This window comes from Drosophila arizonae, chromosome 2 (assembly GCF_054131065.1).
Source record: "Drosophila arizonae isolate 15081-1271.41 chromosome 2, UAZ_ARI_1.0, whole genome shotgun sequence".
Classification (NCBI taxonomy): Eukaryota; Metazoa; Arthropoda; class Insecta; order Diptera; family Drosophilidae; genus Drosophila; species Drosophila arizonae.
In genome coordinates, this window is record NC_142922.1 from 27,049,721 (window position 1) to 27,066,750 (window position 17,030).

Sequence of the window (17,030 nt, forward strand, 5' to 3'; positions counted from 1 at the left end):
GCGGCGCTCATAATTTTTGAGCCATTAGACAGCCTGGTGCATAAACTCATTAAAATGTACTTGAATGCCTCAAAATATGAGGCGACGCGTTGCGAAGATGGCAGATGGAAGCGATGGCCATTTGGCGTCACATTTGCTTAATTTGTCGAGCAGTGACAAATGACAAGGAGCAGCCAAGAGTTCGCATTCCCACACCCGCCTCCCCTCCCATCTAACATCCTCTCACAGAAGTGCCAGAGACATGTGTACAATTTGACAGTTTGATGCGCAACAAGATAGATTGGCTTACAGCAACGATGGAGTCTGGTTTGGGATTGCAGTTAGAGTTGGAGTTGGAGTTGGAGCTGGTGGTGCAGCCTCCAGTTATAGAGCAGACTTTACGCAATTTCAGACAACTCGAGCAAACACTTGAGATTGCCGCCTGAGGGATGTTGCCTGGGTCGGTTGCCTGCTGTCGACTGATGCTGCAACATTAATGACGTTTGTTTGCGCTGTCAGCTAATGAAGATGTTGCACAGTCCCATCCATATTAGACACTTGCCACATCTCAAGTGGCCCGGCCAGTCATTTAGGGTTGGGCCAAGGTGTGGCAACACCCAACACGCCAAGTGCATTAGTTAATTATAAATGCTTGTAAAGTGTAGTAATAATAATAACTCATCTCTTGGATCCAATTACGACTTTGATGGCATAATACAACTCAACGCCGTTCGAATTGTGTCAATATTTATGGAATCTGCAATGATCTTAGTAGAAGTTAGCAAGAGAAGCATCTCAAACGATTGTTGTCTGTCAACAGAAATAATCAAAAAACAAAACAAATAAACAAGTCTTTGTTATGCAATTTGATAGCAAATACCTAAACCAAGGTTGGGTTTTTAGCTTAGGGTAGTCAGGGATATATAGCATATATGATAAGCTGTCCTCCTCAGCTCAAATAAACAAGTTAAATACAATTCCATACTATCATATATAGATGTTCCATATATAGATGTACCTAACTATTGTAGATTTCAAAATTTCACATTAATAAATAATTGTATAATGACTATTTGTATTGTTTTGTATAGAATAAATGTAACATTACCTAGGCTATCAAAAGTCTATTAATAACGATAGATGATGCACATGTAAATGCATTTAATGAATTTCAAGTGTTACAAGTCATTGAACAATTTGACACACGACTTTAAGCAAAGTTAAGTTATGCTGATTCAGTACGGCCGTTTTCAAAGTGTTCTACTGCACTGCAATGAGTCACGACAATTATTAGCTTTACGAAATCAATCGTAAGGGCTTAATTCAGGTGGGGTCTCCGCAAAAGAAATGCCGAACTTTAGTTCGCATGAATCACAGTCGGCTACTGACCGACCGCTGCTATCAGCTATCCACCGTCTACCGTCTGCTGTCCGTTATCTGTTAACAGTTCAGTTAGCATGATTCCGATTGGCAGACATCAATATAGCCAATGCTGTCGATGTGCCTTGCTTATAAAAACACATTTATTTGACCATTAGAAAACAGTTTTGGCCCAGCCATCGAATCGAACAAACCACCAATAAAGACTAAAACAAAATGGCTTTGGGTCAAAGCAACACAGATATATTTATAGAGGTGGGAAGTAATACCCGACCTGACAGCAAGCTGCAGAATTGCTGTGTCAATCGTCAGAGATTACATTCCATCATAACAGGTGAATAGATGCAACAATGATATGCGGAACTAGAAGCAATTAAAATTATAACAAAGTTCAAAAAAGAAGACCTAATTATAAATACAATCAAAACTATGCCAAATGCAATTCCGATCAATTACCGAAAATTGCATTGAGTTAAATTTAGCAGAAGAAAAGCCCAATTTGATTTCTATCAATCTAATTCATAGGAATGGTAATATTTTCCTATGGCGGCATGGACATGGCTCAGAGCCTCGGCTGGAATTTGTACACTGGAATTGCAGACACCCAACAATTTTCGTTCTGTTGGTTCATTGGCGTCATTATTGGGGCTATATTGGGAGCAGCTGCATTTAGCCACGTGCCCAAACTCTTCTTCTATGTGAGTGAGAAAATCAAAGACTATCAAAAGATTGTGTTTGACTAATGCTCCTGTTCTATCCAGGCCTTTGCAACTCTGCTGCAGCTGATCGATGCCATTATATGTGTGAGTGCGCCATATAACTACGATGCTATGGTCGCAGCTCGATACATTGGAGGCATTGGCATTGGCTTCATATCGGTGGCCTTTATCATACATAACGCGGAGGTGGCGCCAAACGACGCTCGCGGCAAGTGGTGCGCCGTGGAGCAGTCCGGCCTGGGCTTGGGCATAGCCGTGCAGGTGATCATGGACTCGATGTGGAACCCGGCCCTGCCTATTGGCAACAATCAAGTGCACGGCATCATTGGCATTGCCTTTGCTATTGTTGCCATAGCTGTCCTGATGCTCTCGGTGGAGTCGCCCATCTTTTACCTGCGCCGCAATGATTGCGACAAAGCAAGTGATTGCCAATGGCAGCTGATGGACAAAAAAGCAACTCCAAGTGATCAGCGTGAAGCACTGGAAGAGAACAAAAGTTACGTCTCGGAGGGCATACACGAGACCATTGGGCACGATCTAGTTGTTGCCATTGTTCCCTTTATCAAAATGCTGCTCTGCCGCTGCCTCGTCGCATTCAGCTTCTCGATGCCGCTCACCCAGACAATCATAGCGAGCAGCGAAGCCTGGAAGGGCACTCTATACAGCTGGCCCATCATCGTGTGGAGAATTCTGCGTTGGATCGGAACTCTCATTTCCATATTAGTGATGGACAAGCTGGGCCGCAAGCTCCTCGCCATGCTAGGCCTTGTCTGCATGGCCGGCCTGATGCTGGGCATGGCCGGCATCTACTCCAACTACGCCAACACGCAGAGTCCATACTACATGGGGCAGGTATGTCGCCTCTCCATGGCCTTCCAGATGTTTGCAGGCCTGTTCGTTGCGTGCACGCCCGCCTACATGGGCGAGGCATTCCCCATGCGAGTCAAGCCCTTCTACGTTGCCCTCATCGTGTGCATCGAGCAACTGATCCACATCATTGTGATCGTCACCTTTAAAAAGAGTGCAGACAGCTTTTACAAATACTATTTGGGCGTCGGCATTATCCTGCTGATAAGCATGCTTATCCTGTTGGTGACGCTACCAGAAACCACAAAGATGACGTTACGAGAGGCTGGCCATCGCTTCCGCCGCCTTCATGACATAACCTTTCAAAGCCCACTAGCGAGGATACGACAACGAGGCAAACCTTTCAACTGAAGTCTCCTATATACTTGAAAATCATTTCAATATTTCAAGCTGGGAAATCTAAGTTTAGTTATACAAAACAGGAATCCAATTAGTGATAGGTTGTGCCCATAAGAAAAATGTAAAATAAAGAAAGCCAAAGAATACAATTGTTTACTGTATATAATTTAAGTTTAAATTTTAACACGTTGAAAACGGAACTAGTTTGGAGATATTTCTTAAAACCAACCGAACACGTTTGCATTCTTCTGTTTGAGAATTTGTATTGTCGGTAGTTCGAAATTTGGTGTACAAATGCTAGACGTCTGCATGATTACATTCATAACAAAGCCACATTGAGTACATTCAAATTGAGTAGAATATGATTGAGTGAAAAGGACAGAATGAGACGAATGTGTATACTACTGTTTCGCAAGACGAACATGTTGTGTCTCATGCCGAATGACTGAGTATAACGAAAGAAGAGCAAAGTGAAATGAAAACTTCGAAAACACTCGAACTATTCAAGTAGTTCGAAGAATATTTTGTGTATTCATTTTGTGCTTTGAGAAATTATGAGCAGACGTGCGAAATGGAAGCGGAAGCTGCAGGAAAAAATGTATGTATTTTTCGGCAAATACCAGCGTGTTGTTTTTGTGTTTTGTTTTGTATAAAGCTTGTGTTTTAGTTTTACTAACAAAGTGTGTAGTTGTAACCGTCTATATATGTTTTCTGTGTTGATATTTGCAGATTTAATATTTATTTGGTCAATAGCTTCCAACCCTGATAGCATTAATAAAATTATGTTTTTAAATTCTAATATTATTAATTAATTATTTGTAATAAATATATAAGTTAAAAATTCCACAACAAAAAATACATTGCACACATATTTCTTTATTTTTTCCTCTTTCTTTTAACAGATACACACAGCAGAAAACAGCTGACAATATTCGAATGTATTCAATATACAACATTTAATAGCTTCTGCTGCTCACTCACTCACTTCGTTTCTTTTTGGCTATATTTTTGTGCTGCCGAGAGAAACACGAATTCAATCGCTCACTCATTTTCATTTCGTTTTGTACAAGTTTTCACTCAATTCAATGATGACTTTGTACAGTTGAATGTGCTTTTTTTGCCATTCATGCAGACGTCTAACAAATGCGTATAATTATTTGTAGTATACAGTGTGATAAAGACTAACAATAATATATTTTAGATTTTGATATCAACAAAATGAGAAATGGAATAAAAGTAATAAAAGTATTGATATTTTTATCAATTTGTTACTAGTTGACAATAATAATCTAACACATGATCAATAACTTATACATATTTTTGTTATCTGGGGATTCTTTAGATTTGTGAACATTATGTGAATATGGCAGAGGGTCTAAGGCATTGCCAGCATAGACGAGTGAAACCGTAGAGCTAATCGACTCGCAGATACCCTAGTTTCGACGCTGAGCTGCTCTCATATAGATTGTATATCACTTATTATTACAGTTTATTATTATTTAAGTGATATATATTTTTGTGAAGTTGCTTGAGTATATGTATGTATAAATAAAACTGCATAAAGTATAGCAAAAAGAATAGGTGTATAAAAATGAAGTTATGTAAGAATGCTGTTCCCAGAGTAAAATGTTTTTTATAGATCCATGGCTGTTAAGTAACCCACGCAACTAACTGTTGGTCTAGCACTCCCCACACCACAAACTTTAAGAAGAGAAGAGCTCCAATAAGAGAGGTTCTTACGCAAATTGTATGATATGATCTGACACGCATCAAGTAGCTAATCAGTCTTGGCCAGCATATCATTAGCCAATGACAGCAAAATATTTGCGCTGATTCAGCAAAGGTGTCCCCCAGCCGAGAACACGAACTCAATAGTTTTCAGTGAGTCACAATTCGCTCTTCCACATACTTGGCCAAACGCGACTCGTAATCGGCACTATGAACATTGTCTCTGGGGACTACGCATACGCAGGGACAAGCCGAAGTGAATCACAATCGTATCTAGCTGCCGCAGATACCAAAGTTAACTGGTCCGCAGAGCACAAAACTTTGGTCTATCTATAAAATGTTAATAATATCTATATCTGACATTTTTATGCAGATAACGAATTCTTTATTTAACGATAAATAAACGCATAAATTATCTGCTACAAATTAGTTTTGCACAATCGTTTAGCGGGTTGAGTTGAGAGTCCACGCGAGTCCCAATGGCGACCACCTACGTAATCAGCGGTCCAGCACCAGGTGTGCAGCCAGCCTTTGTAGCAACGAGCGCCCCACAACCGCAACTGACCTACATCGATGTAATCGAAGATCCTCGAACCCAGCGCGGCTACAATCGCTGGACAAATGGCCACAACGCCCACACGGCAACCTTTGGTAAGTCGTCCGAAATGGAAACGCCCAACCAAAAAAATTTAAATATGTGACTAAATTCCTGATAAGAAGTTTTGGAATGCCTCTCTATGGCACTCTCTTTGCTTCAATCGGCATTATATGATTTTTCAATTTTGAAATTAAATTCGATTCTCTAACATTTTAATGCATTCCAAAACAAAACACAATAATTTGAATTCAATTCAATAATTATAATATGAATAGAAATAAAAGTTGTATTCAATTTACGCACCTTGTCATCAGGTGACTCTCCATGCATTATGTAATACGTTTAGTAAAATACGAATTAACAGTTAATTATATATTAAAATGCTATTAACGGGAATTGGATTTACTGTATGTAGACAAATTCATTTGTTTTGTCTTCGATTAAGAGAAATAATTTCATGATAATAATACTATTTGGTTCGCTTAGGATTCCTGCTCTTTACCTATGGCGGAATGGATATGGCCCAGGGTCTTCAATGGAATCTGGGAACTGGTATTGCAAACACAGCTGAGATTCAATTCAGTTGGTTCATTGGCGTCATCATTGGAGCCTTTGTAGCAGGTCTTGTAATAACCCATGTGCCGAAGAAATATTTCTATGTGAGTCAGAGAATTTATGCAAACCGAATCGAACTGCTAATGAGTGCTCGCTTCTCTAGCTTCTGGGCGGGGTCATGATGTTCATTGATGGTGTTATCTTTGTGAGTGCACCCTTCAAGTACGACCCAATTAGAGCCGCTCGCTATGTGGGCGGGGTGGGCATGGGACTGATCACGGTGGCCTTCATCATACACAACTCGGAGGTAACTCTTGGCAATACACGTGGCAAGTGGTGTGGCATGGAGCAATTCGGCTTGTCCCTGGGCATACTCATCCAGGTGCTGATGGACTCGCAATGGGACTACGACTCGAGTATTAACATCAATACGGCGCATGGCATCATGGGCATCATCTTCACCGTCTTGGCCACCGGCACCGTGGCCATGTCCGTTGAGTCTCCCATCTTCTACCTGCGCAGCAACAACGAGGACGAGGCGCGCAACTGTCAGACTCAGCTGCTGGGCACCGCGGTGCCAACGGATATATACGAGGCCATCTTTGCCGAGGCAAAGGGCTACGTCATGGAGAGCAACAGTCGCAGCTTCGGCGAAGAGCTCGCGGCATCCGGAATGCCCTTCATCAAAATGCTCTTCAGCCGCTGCCTTGTGGCGTTCTCCTTCTCATATCCGCTCAGCGCTGCCATGCTGAACAGCACTGTGGTCTGGAAGGGTTCCATGCACAGCTGGCCAATAATTTTGTGGACCATTCTGCGCTTCGTTGGCGTCCTCATCGCAATCGCCATCGTGGACAAGCTCGGCCGCAAGTTCATTTCGCTGGTGGGACTCCTGTGCATGGCGGCCCTCATGCTCGCTTTGGCTGGCATCTTTACGCACGATCCAAACTTTTCAAGCACCTATTATATGGCAGAAGTGTCTCGCGTCTCCCTAGCCTTCCAGATCTTTGCTGGCTTCTTCGTGATCAGCACACCAACTTACCTGGGCGAGGCTTTCCCCATGAAGGTGAAGCCTTATCTCATTGGCTTTGTCGTGTGCCTTGAGCAGCTGATTCACATCATTGTGATCGTCACATTCGGCAAGACCTCTGACTGCTTCTTCCAGTACTTTGTTGGCGTGGGCATTATATTGGCGGTCAGCCTGATCATCTTTGCAGTCTTGATGCCCGAAACTCGAGACCTCTCCCTCCGACAGGCTAACGAACGTTTCTGTCGCTACTATGACGTGATGTCTTACTAAGAACCAACTTACAGTGGGGCCAAACATGTTTGACACGGTCAAATTTGTATTCTGCTTGTATCCAGCTGGACCTTTGTTCAAATTTCATTGAAGCAATGATTAAGTTCCTGAAGAGCTGAACGTTTCCAACACTTATTCATTGACTATGGATTAGCCTCAATATTATTCAAGGCACATATAAATTATTACTTCTTAAATATTACTAAAAATAAAATTGATACCTGCATCACATATAATAATAAAATTAATATTATTATAATATTATCAACTAAAATGTACAAAATAAAAATTAATAAAAATATTACATATTATGATTGGGTGCCTAATTAGCCTCATTCCTATATATTTATCATGCTAAAATTCATTTAGATTAAGTTTTGCATGCGAAATACTTTTCAGTTTGAAAATGATCTGTTTATGAACTGCGCTATTCTCTTAACATATAGCCAAGACAAAATATTTTTCACGAATTTGCAATTCTATATATTTTTATATAAACATATATATGTATATGATATAGAGATATATTTATGTATGAGTAACTCAATTAAGCTAACAGTAATTAAACGCGTATTTTTTCCAGTTCCATAATGAATCAAAATCAGAAGTGGGTTGGTCAAGGGGCTGGTAAAGACGACCAAGCAAATGCTGATTACAATATTTATACATTATCTATAACTAGATAATGATAACAGAGTTTTCTTTTTCACATAAATGTGAACAAATTGACGCTTCGAAGTCAGTTACGAAGTAGCCTTTATGTCGAACGAATCTTAACTCACGCGTGACCAATAAGTGACCAACAGAAATGACTATCGCCTATGTTACCACAAACGAAGCACAGCCAGCGCAGGTTACCTATGTTACCAGAAACGAATCGCAGCCAGCGCAGGTAACCTATGTAACTGCAGGTCCTGCTCCCCTACCACCACAAGCCACCTATGTTCAGGTGCGGACTCGACGACCCACCAAGCAGAATGCTCACACAGCGACATCAGGTGGGAAGCAAAAAAAAAAAAATATATATATATATATATATATATATATATATATATATATATATATATATATATATATATACATATATTATTATAAATTAATAAATAAATGTATACTATACACATATACTCTATATAAATAATAATATATAGTATACATAGTATATTATATATTAATATTGAAACTGAGGATCATAAATTCTAGAAATATGACACAAATGCTTAAAAAGAGAAATTCTTCTTCGTGTGTTCAAGAACTGATATTGCGTTATCTACATAATTAAGCTACGTAGCTTATTAATTGACATTTCATATCAAATATATGTAACAGTATTTGATGATATAGATATATTATACATATATAGTTTAACAAATTCGAAATTCCCTGTCATTCTTGACTGCAATCATCAAATGAAATATAGTCATAAAAAAAACTTCTACAAAATTTTGGTTATAAAAAAACCCCATTAGTTGTCAAAAAATCAATGAAGCCAAACTCATTCGTGATGGTTTTTTTTTATATTCCACTATAAATAGATATAATAACATTAAAGTACATCAAACACATAATATATTTATTTGAAAATCCATTTTGTAATTGTTTTCAAGAGAAATATAATGACAATAACAGGGCTAATTATTATACCCTGAACCCATTGAAAATGGGAAATCAGGGTATAATGGTTTTGTGAAAAAGTTTGTAACGGGCAGAAGGAGGCGTGGCAGACCCCACAAAGTATATATATTCTTGATCAGCGCGACGAGCTGAGTCGATATAGCCCTGTCCGTCTGTCCGTCCGTCCGTATGAGTGCGTCGATCTCAGAAGTTATAAGAGCTAGAGAGCTGAAATTTGGCATGCATACTCGTGAGTACCATACGCAGTACGAGTTTGATTTATTTTTTTCGATAAATCGCCCGACAACTTTTTTTTATCGAGAATAATCGAAAAATTGATTTTGTTTTTTTGAGCCTAATTTGAACATTTTTAGACCTGGAGTCTTCAAATTTGCGTCGTATATAAAGTTAATCGATACAAAGATTTTGTAATTTACAGATTTTGGATACCACGCCCCCTTTGTAAAAAACCCCAATATGTAAAAAACGCATTTCAAGTACTAGATACTTGGGCTTTGGAATGTACACACATATTCACCATATGATTACGCTCTGAAAGTTTCATTAAGATCGTATGTCTACAAAAGAAATTATTCAACAAATAAATTCTCATTATATTGCCCACACTGCAGCGCAGCCCAAGCGCAGTCGCTGCTTACTGCGTAGTTAGCAGAGCGCAGGCTTATGCGTGCGTGTGAATGCATGTGTATGTATGTGTGCATAAAAGAAGGCAGAATGATTAGAATATCAGCTTGGACGGTTCAGGGTATCTCCTAGTCGAGCAGTCTCGACTAGAGCTTTCTTACTTGCTTTACTTGACCCTCTGACTTACTTATAACTATTTTTATTTGACATTTAAATATGAATATGAGTTAAATGCAATGCCACGTGGTTTACTTATAATTACTTTTTTATATTTAATAGAGAAGAGCCCCACACATATGAATAAGCTGCATAAACTGAAGAATTATCAACATTATCATCTCATATCGACAATAATTCTTCCAGCCAGTTTATATTTAACTGAAATACCCGTATTAAAGTTTCAAGTGTATCAAATAGAACTAGCAAGTAGATTAAGAGCTTTATGAGATATGTTTGAGATTTCATTAAGAATCGAATTAAGTGCGTTGCTTTTGAAAAAAATACGCATAGCTTCAAAGGCAAGGAGTAGTATAAATAAGTATAAATAAATAATAGTGTAATATTTTATATCCCTATTCAATCTACTTTATTTGAAGCAAAATTTTGATCAAACATATCTTTACTCTAGGCATTTTGTTGTTTGCCTATGGCGGAATGGATATGGCCCAGGGCCTTGGCTGGAATATATCGACGGATTTGCCCACAACTTCGGAGATGCAGTACAGCTGGTTCATTGGCGTCATCATCGGCGCCTTTGTGGCGGGCTTGTCCATTACCCACATACCCAAATGGGTATTCTATGTGAGCAAGTTGAAAATTATTGACAAATTAAAACAGGTAATAATCGAATGACTCTATTTTGATTTAGACATTAGGCGGACTGATGCAGTTGATTGATGGAATTATCTTCGTGAGCACATCGGAGTATACTTCATTATTAGCAGCACGCTATGTGGGTGGAATAGGCATCGGACTCCTAACGGTTACCTTCATCATACACAATTCGGAAATCACGATGAAGAACAGCCGTGGACTTTGGTGCGGCCTAGAGCAGTACAGCTTGGCGTTGGGCATTGCCATCCAGGTGATCCTAGACACACAGATGGACACTAGTTCAGGTGTCGGCATCAACTGTGCGCATGGCATTTTTGGCATTGTCTTCTCCTTGGTTGCCACAGCATTTGTGGTCGTATCAATCGAATCGCCCATCTTCTATCTACGCAAAAACAATGAGGAACAGGCGCTAACACAGCTGAAGATGCTCTACGCCCACAGTGGGAATGCTGAAATCTATAACGAAGCCCTGGACGAAGCTAAGCGGTACGTGGCCACGGCTGCCAGCCAGAGCACCGGTGCCCAATTGGCGGCCTCCGTGATGCCCTTCGTCAAAATGCTCTTCAGCCGCTGCCTCGTGCCGCTCACGTTCTCATTGCCCTTGAGCTACTCAATGATCACAAGCACTGTTGTTGCCGAGTTAGCCCTCAACTGGCCCATCATCGTGTGGGGCCTGCTGCGCTGGTTTGGCACCTTCTTTTCCATGGCTCTGCTGGACACCGTGGGACGGAAGTTCGTTTCCCTACTGGGTCTCTTGTGCATGGCCGGCCTGATGCTGGGTATGGCGGGCATCTATTCCGATACGACTAGGCTAATAAGCACCTATTACATGAGCCAGGTCTCTCGTCTGTCAATGGCCTTCCAGTTCTTTGCTGGGCTCTACATTTCCTGCACCCCCACTTACTTGGGTGAGGCGTTCCCCCTGAAGGTGAAGTATTTCCTTATCGGCCTGATCGTCTGCCTCGAGCAAGTGATTCACATCATTGTTATTGAGACATGCCCAATGAATGTAAATGTATTCTACCAATACTTCCTGGCTGTGGGCATTATCCTGGTGGTGTGCCTAATTATCTTTGCCGTGCTGATGCCAGAGACGCGCGGTCTATCGCTCCGTCAGGCCACCGAGCGATTCAATCGAGTTCATGATGTCATGGCTCACTAAGCAGAGGCTTAGCACAGAGCATTATTGGATTTGAGCTCGCATTCTCCTTCTTAACTTGCCTTATATAGCGAGCAATTACTCACAGAAAATGTATCATTATTGTAGACAATAAAGTGTTTCTCACATTTTTAAAATTACAACAAACTTTCGCATCGCATTTTACGCTCCCAAACTTTCAAATACACAGCTTCTTAGCTTTGGCTGCATGGCTGCTATTAGTGCATACATCATAGTCGTTCTTTTTATCTCGCCTAGAGTATATGGTATATAGGGTTTGTCAATGTTTCGTCTTGCTGTTCAATTATATCAAATATTAGATATAATATATGAGTATTTATCTTGCATGCCTAACAGAAACTAGAGCAAGTATATTTTCATTTCAACATTAAACTTGAAATACCTAACAGTTCGGTTATTTTCAACCGAGCATGTTTAGTTTTCAGTTATAATTGGACTGTGAACGGGTATTAAGCAGTTGGTTACACCCCATTGCAACATTCATAGTTGGTTTCTTCTCCCATTTGCTAGCAGCTATTTCATTTTTTCGACTTTTATTACAATTTATGCCTTCTCGAATGCTTGATGCTGTTAATTTTCACACAACGCAGCCAATGAAGACTATTTTTATAAGCTTGCGGTCGTTGCGGTTTTTTTCTCTCTCTCTCTCTCTCTCTCTCTCTCTCTATCTTTTCAATTTTTTATTATAAACTAATTTATGTCTCTGCTGGCTGTGCGAGCGGGATAAACTTCCTCGGCCTCGTGCATGGCGTGGCATAATTCCCTACTCGTAGAGCTTTGTAGTTTGGTTAGCAGCAATATCGGCCCATGCTGCTAGGCTCTACTAATTTTGACACTTTAATGTCGCTTTATTTGTGAAGATTAAAAGTTGAAAAGTCTGTTCAGATTATGTTGCCAACATTGAATGTGTGTTTATTACATATTTGTGGATCATTGGATTTAGTTTGTTAGCCACAGCTGCTGTCTTAGATTAAGTAGAGTTGAGCGTAGGGAATGCAATAAGCCCTACATATTAATATTTTATTATTATTATATCCAGGAAAAGTTGACTGTTTCAATAAAAATTGCAAGAATAAATTAACTTAATAAATAGTATTTTTGCTAAGGATCTGATCCTTTCTGTAATTCTTATTACATTCTTACATATTATTACATATAATAATAAGTTATATATTTAATTGAAATTATTTCTATGCTTGCAAAATATTTGTATATAATATATATCATTAAATTAAATTGCTATTGCTCTAAGTCTAGAAAGAAAATCATTCTTTGATGGATTAAAATTCTCTTTTTAACAGCAATTGACGATTTCCAGATAAAATAGAATCTCAAGAGCTTTCTGGTTGCCTGTACTAGCTAGTGGACAAATGGGCTTGCGAATCGAATGCCTCATGAATCACAATTGAGTTTGTTGTGAATGGTTGTAGGACAGCCACACATTATATCGCGCAGAAATGCGCATAAAAATTGCATTAAAATATCTACAAGATACGAACCTAATGAAGGAATGGCAATAAAGGACCATTGCAACTGAGCAGCCCAGCCATAGCTGGGAAAAGTATTCAATGCCCCTAAATGGCGCACGCACACACACACACACACACACACACCTATATACGAGCTTTCGTAAATGGATTGAATGCTGGCCAAGATGGGGAAATGTGTGTTGGCCAATTGAGTTAAATCGAATCGACAAGCTGCAAAATGCGTGCAAAAATGTTGTTAGCCCGATGTTTTTCAGCTTTCACAGCATTTGCCAGACGAGGCGCCAAATGAATTAAATGCATGTTCGTGATTTTTACATCAATTGAAGGCATCGCCCATGCACATCACAGCGAGGTGACAGGTCGAGTTAGTTCCTCACTTCCCTTACCTCTCCCCTCAGCGCATAAACTTCACTCAAGTGGAAATAATCGAATAGTCAACGAAACTGCATTTAATTGTCTGGAATTGAATAGAAGTACCGTTAACCCCTGTGATTGTCCCAGACTATTTTTAGGATTTGCCGCAACGTTCACGGATTTCATTTAGTTAATTTATTCAGTCATAAAAGTCACAGAGTCATAAAAGAGAATCACCTGTCTGCCAATAACGGGACTTATGCTTACTGTTACTTACTTGAATTAAGGTTTTTTTCTTTAAGTTCCTCAACTGTGTAGCGAGATCTGCAAACAAAAATTAAAGGGAAAGCCATGTATTAGATATTTATTTAACTCTTTTATTTTATTAATAATAAAAAATTAAATTTACTGATCTGGTAAATAATGTTAAAGAAAATTAAATGTTTTTAAGCTTACACAGATACAAAATAAAGCTCAAGTTTCTTGAATTGCGAAAAAACGAAAAATACTTTGAACTTCTTCTTGTACGAAATATTCTTATAAGAATCTCTAGATATTTTCAGAAATTCGCGACTCTTAAAATCTTTAATAAAATACACAGACGTGGACTTTCATTATATTAAATCAAAATATACAATAGCCGAACTTAATAACTACTAAGCCATATGAATCAGTTAAGATATATAAAATCAGTCTAAGCTTAACCAATTGCATATCTAGTCTCGATTTAGCATACGTTCTGGCAGCTAAGGAAGTAAATAATATATTGTTGAGCTCAGATAATTAAAGAGAAGCGGCTCACTGTATTCACAGCTGACAGCGGACAGTCAACTGTCGACAGGTAACGCAACTGCATGTTGTATTTGACAGGTGTTGGCAAACAAGGGCTGTGCTTGCCGTGAAACTTGAAGCGAGTTTCAATCGAACAGAGAGTGTTTTATAAATATAACAATTAGCAATATCCTGTGCCCTGTTCAGGCTGTCAGTGAGGGCCACAAAACTTTTGAACTTTGGCTTATTTCGAATCGACAATTTTGCACTTTTGCACCTGCCGCAAACGAAATGCTGAAAAATGAGCCATGTAAGTCTTGAATGATTGATAGTTGTACCGAATGGCTGAGCGAACGACTAAGTGAATGAGTGAATGAGTGTGTGACGAAGTCTGTGAAATGTTGACAGAGTCCGTGACCTGACACAGGCGCTTTTCACTCCCAGCTCCACCAACGTCTCCATCTACATCTCCATCTCCATCTGTCAGCTGTCAGTTTCGCACGTTGGCAGGCTCTGAACTTGGTATTTTAATTGAGTTTCGAGCTCTAGCTGTGACTGCGAGCCAAGATTTATGCGATATTTTCGCGCCACCTGCTAGGCATTGAATGAAGCAATAAAACTCTAAAGAGCCAAAGATATCTAAACTTTTATGGATAGAGGAAGTAAGATCTGTTTCAAAATAAAACTAACTGACAGACAGGCAGTCAATCATAAATATAAAAACCTTAATTTTCAATTATTGATTACATTTTGACTAAATCTAATAGTATACCTTATAGAGATATTTAAAGTTGTGCACAGAATAAATTTTATGTCGGAATTTAATTTACAATTTCAATATCATTTGGCAGAGATTAAAGCGCATATGACTATAGAATATATTGACATTCATCATAAAGTTGTCTAATATACATATATAAAGATTTAAAAAGAAAGTGTATTTCTGTTGCGGCTTTTTGTTTTGCAATCATTCTTCCTGGTTAAGCCGCTAGCTCGTTTAACTTTTATTGAACAAACAGCAGCAGTGGCAGCCGTGCTGAATTGTTTTTTTTTTTTTTTATGGTTTAGGTGCAACGCTGCGTATGCGCAATGGCTTGCCCTTGCCCGCCCCACCCGACTCGCCTTTAACCTAGTTTGCTTATGCGGCTGTTAGTTTCTGTAAGCATTAACACCTTTATTACGGTTGCATTTTTCTTTGCCCCGAGCTGCACTCATTGCATATGCAAATTGGAAAAGTCAAGCGGGGAAATTGCTCGATATGGAAGCAGATGGTAAAGTGGGTGAATGCCGCGTCAGTGTCCTTCGATAAAATCAATCGAATTAAAGCCCATAAAAAAGTGAAACAAATGCCTAGTTGAATCGCTGATAAGATGCGCGCATTGCGTATACGCAGCGTTTGCCTATGCTAACAAACAAATAAACGACTGTAAATAAGTTTAAGTGAGCTATGGAAAAGTGAGTGGCTCGCTCGTCGCGCTGTTTGTTTCTCGCTGGCTCGGCAAACACACAGACAGGCATGTAAACAAACATTTGAAGTGCAAACAGAGAACGAACAAGAAGTAAAAAAAAAAAAAAAAAAAACACAAATATATATAAACTGTTTTGATTACAGGTAAATACTCAGAGTGAAGCCCGCATTGAGAGTGCTTGCTGCAGCCTCTCATTATTGATAGCTGTTCATTTATCATGCCGCCAGCTTTATCTATATAGTTTACCCTACTCTCTTTTCCCTACATCCGATAAGAGCCTTTAGAGTCAACGATCTCTGACTCTGTGTCACATCGAACCCACAAAAACTTGCCCCTATATCAGCTGATGCAGATATCGAAACGATATCGCTGAATGGCTCACTGGTTTATTAATAGAAGACGATGACTACGGAACAGGTAATTGCATGATTTCATACAGTCAAATGAACAATGCAAACAAATAAACAAACGGAATGGCAAAAATGCTATAGTTAACGCTTCACTGGCCCAGCGGATGAGGAGGCGAGGCTCGGGCGATAGCTATAGCTAGAGTGCAGGCTTCGGATTCAAATGGCTAAAGTTACGCCCCCACTGGGGCGTGACACTCTATATACGATGGGTGTGAGAAAGTTGAAAGCTATTTAGAGCTAACCTATCTGTATTTGGAATGTAGTTAACGGAAATCCAATATAAGTGGAAATCCTCTTATTTTGTTGTGATGGAATATCTATTGAATGATATCTTTTGGTAATGTAATAACTTTTTATTACAAATAAAGAGAGTTTTTAAATAATTTAATAATAATTGCAAAAAATTAATAAATGCATATACTTATAAAATTATCAAAACTGATCTATTTAATTATAATAATTTGTATTAAATCAGCACTTATAATATATCTTGATTATATCTTATTGTATCCATTTATTATGTATTCTTTTTATTCTTTTTTGATATTCTTTTTGAATATTTAAGCTTTCAGTTTAATTTATTTTAGATATTCGATTATCCTCATTATTTGAGGTTGAAATTTCAAATTTAAGGTTTTCCACACATTATCGAGAAAATTCTACTCTAGATATAAAATCGATCAAATCATTAAAAGTAACGGACAAATGAGAGTGTGTGCACCAAGACTACTGCTATTCGTTTTGAATAGCTTTAATTTTTAGAGAGAGTGGGGAGATGTATTTTAAATGATTTGTAATAAT

At 39.0% G+C, this 17,030-nt stretch overlaps 4 protein-coding genes across 7 annotated transcripts in view; 3 read left to right on the forward strand and 1 right to left on the reverse strand.

Moving 5' to 3' along the window:
- Window positions 1-17,030, reverse strand: part of Sulf1 (Extracellular sulfatase Sulf1) — a 42,355-nt gene that overhangs the window by 18,385 nt on the left and 6,940 nt on the right. For all 4 annotated transcript variants that reach the window (XM_089462599.1, XM_018002966.2, XM_089462600.1 and 1 more), the window contains exon 3: window positions 13,857-13,903. The gene's annotated coding sequence lies outside the window, so the exon portion shown is untranslated. The remainder of the gene's footprint in view (window positions 1-13,856; window positions 13,904-17,030) is intronic.
- On the forward strand, window positions 1,477-3,772 carry LOC108617098 (uncharacterized). The gene is made up of 3 exons (XM_089462603.1): window positions 1,477-1,693; window positions 1,885-2,057; window positions 2,121-3,772. The coding sequence occupies exons 1-3, from the start codon at window positions 1,576-1,578 to the stop codon at window positions 3,294-3,296; spliced, it is 1,467 nt and encodes a 488-aa protein (XP_089318729.1). The 5' UTR covers window positions 1,477-1,575; the 3' UTR covers window positions 3,297-3,772.
- Window positions 5,290-7,763, forward strand: LOC108609116 (uncharacterized). The gene is made up of 3 exons (XM_018000817.2): window positions 5,290-5,663; window positions 6,097-6,269; window positions 6,329-7,763. Exons 1-3 carry the CDS (start codon window positions 5,492-5,494, stop codon window positions 7,460-7,462), a joined length of 1,479 nt encoding a protein of 492 aa, XP_017856306.1. The 5' UTR covers window positions 5,290-5,491; the 3' UTR covers window positions 7,463-7,763.
- On the forward strand, window positions 8,207-11,861 carry LOC108621727 (hexose transporter 1-like). Its single transcript, XM_089462602.1, has 3 exons — window positions 8,207-8,460; window positions 10,350-10,522; window positions 10,590-11,861. Exons 1-3 carry the CDS (start codon window positions 8,271-8,273, stop codon window positions 11,715-11,717), a joined length of 1,491 nt encoding a protein of 496 aa, XP_089318728.1. The 5' UTR covers window positions 8,207-8,270; the 3' UTR covers window positions 11,718-11,861.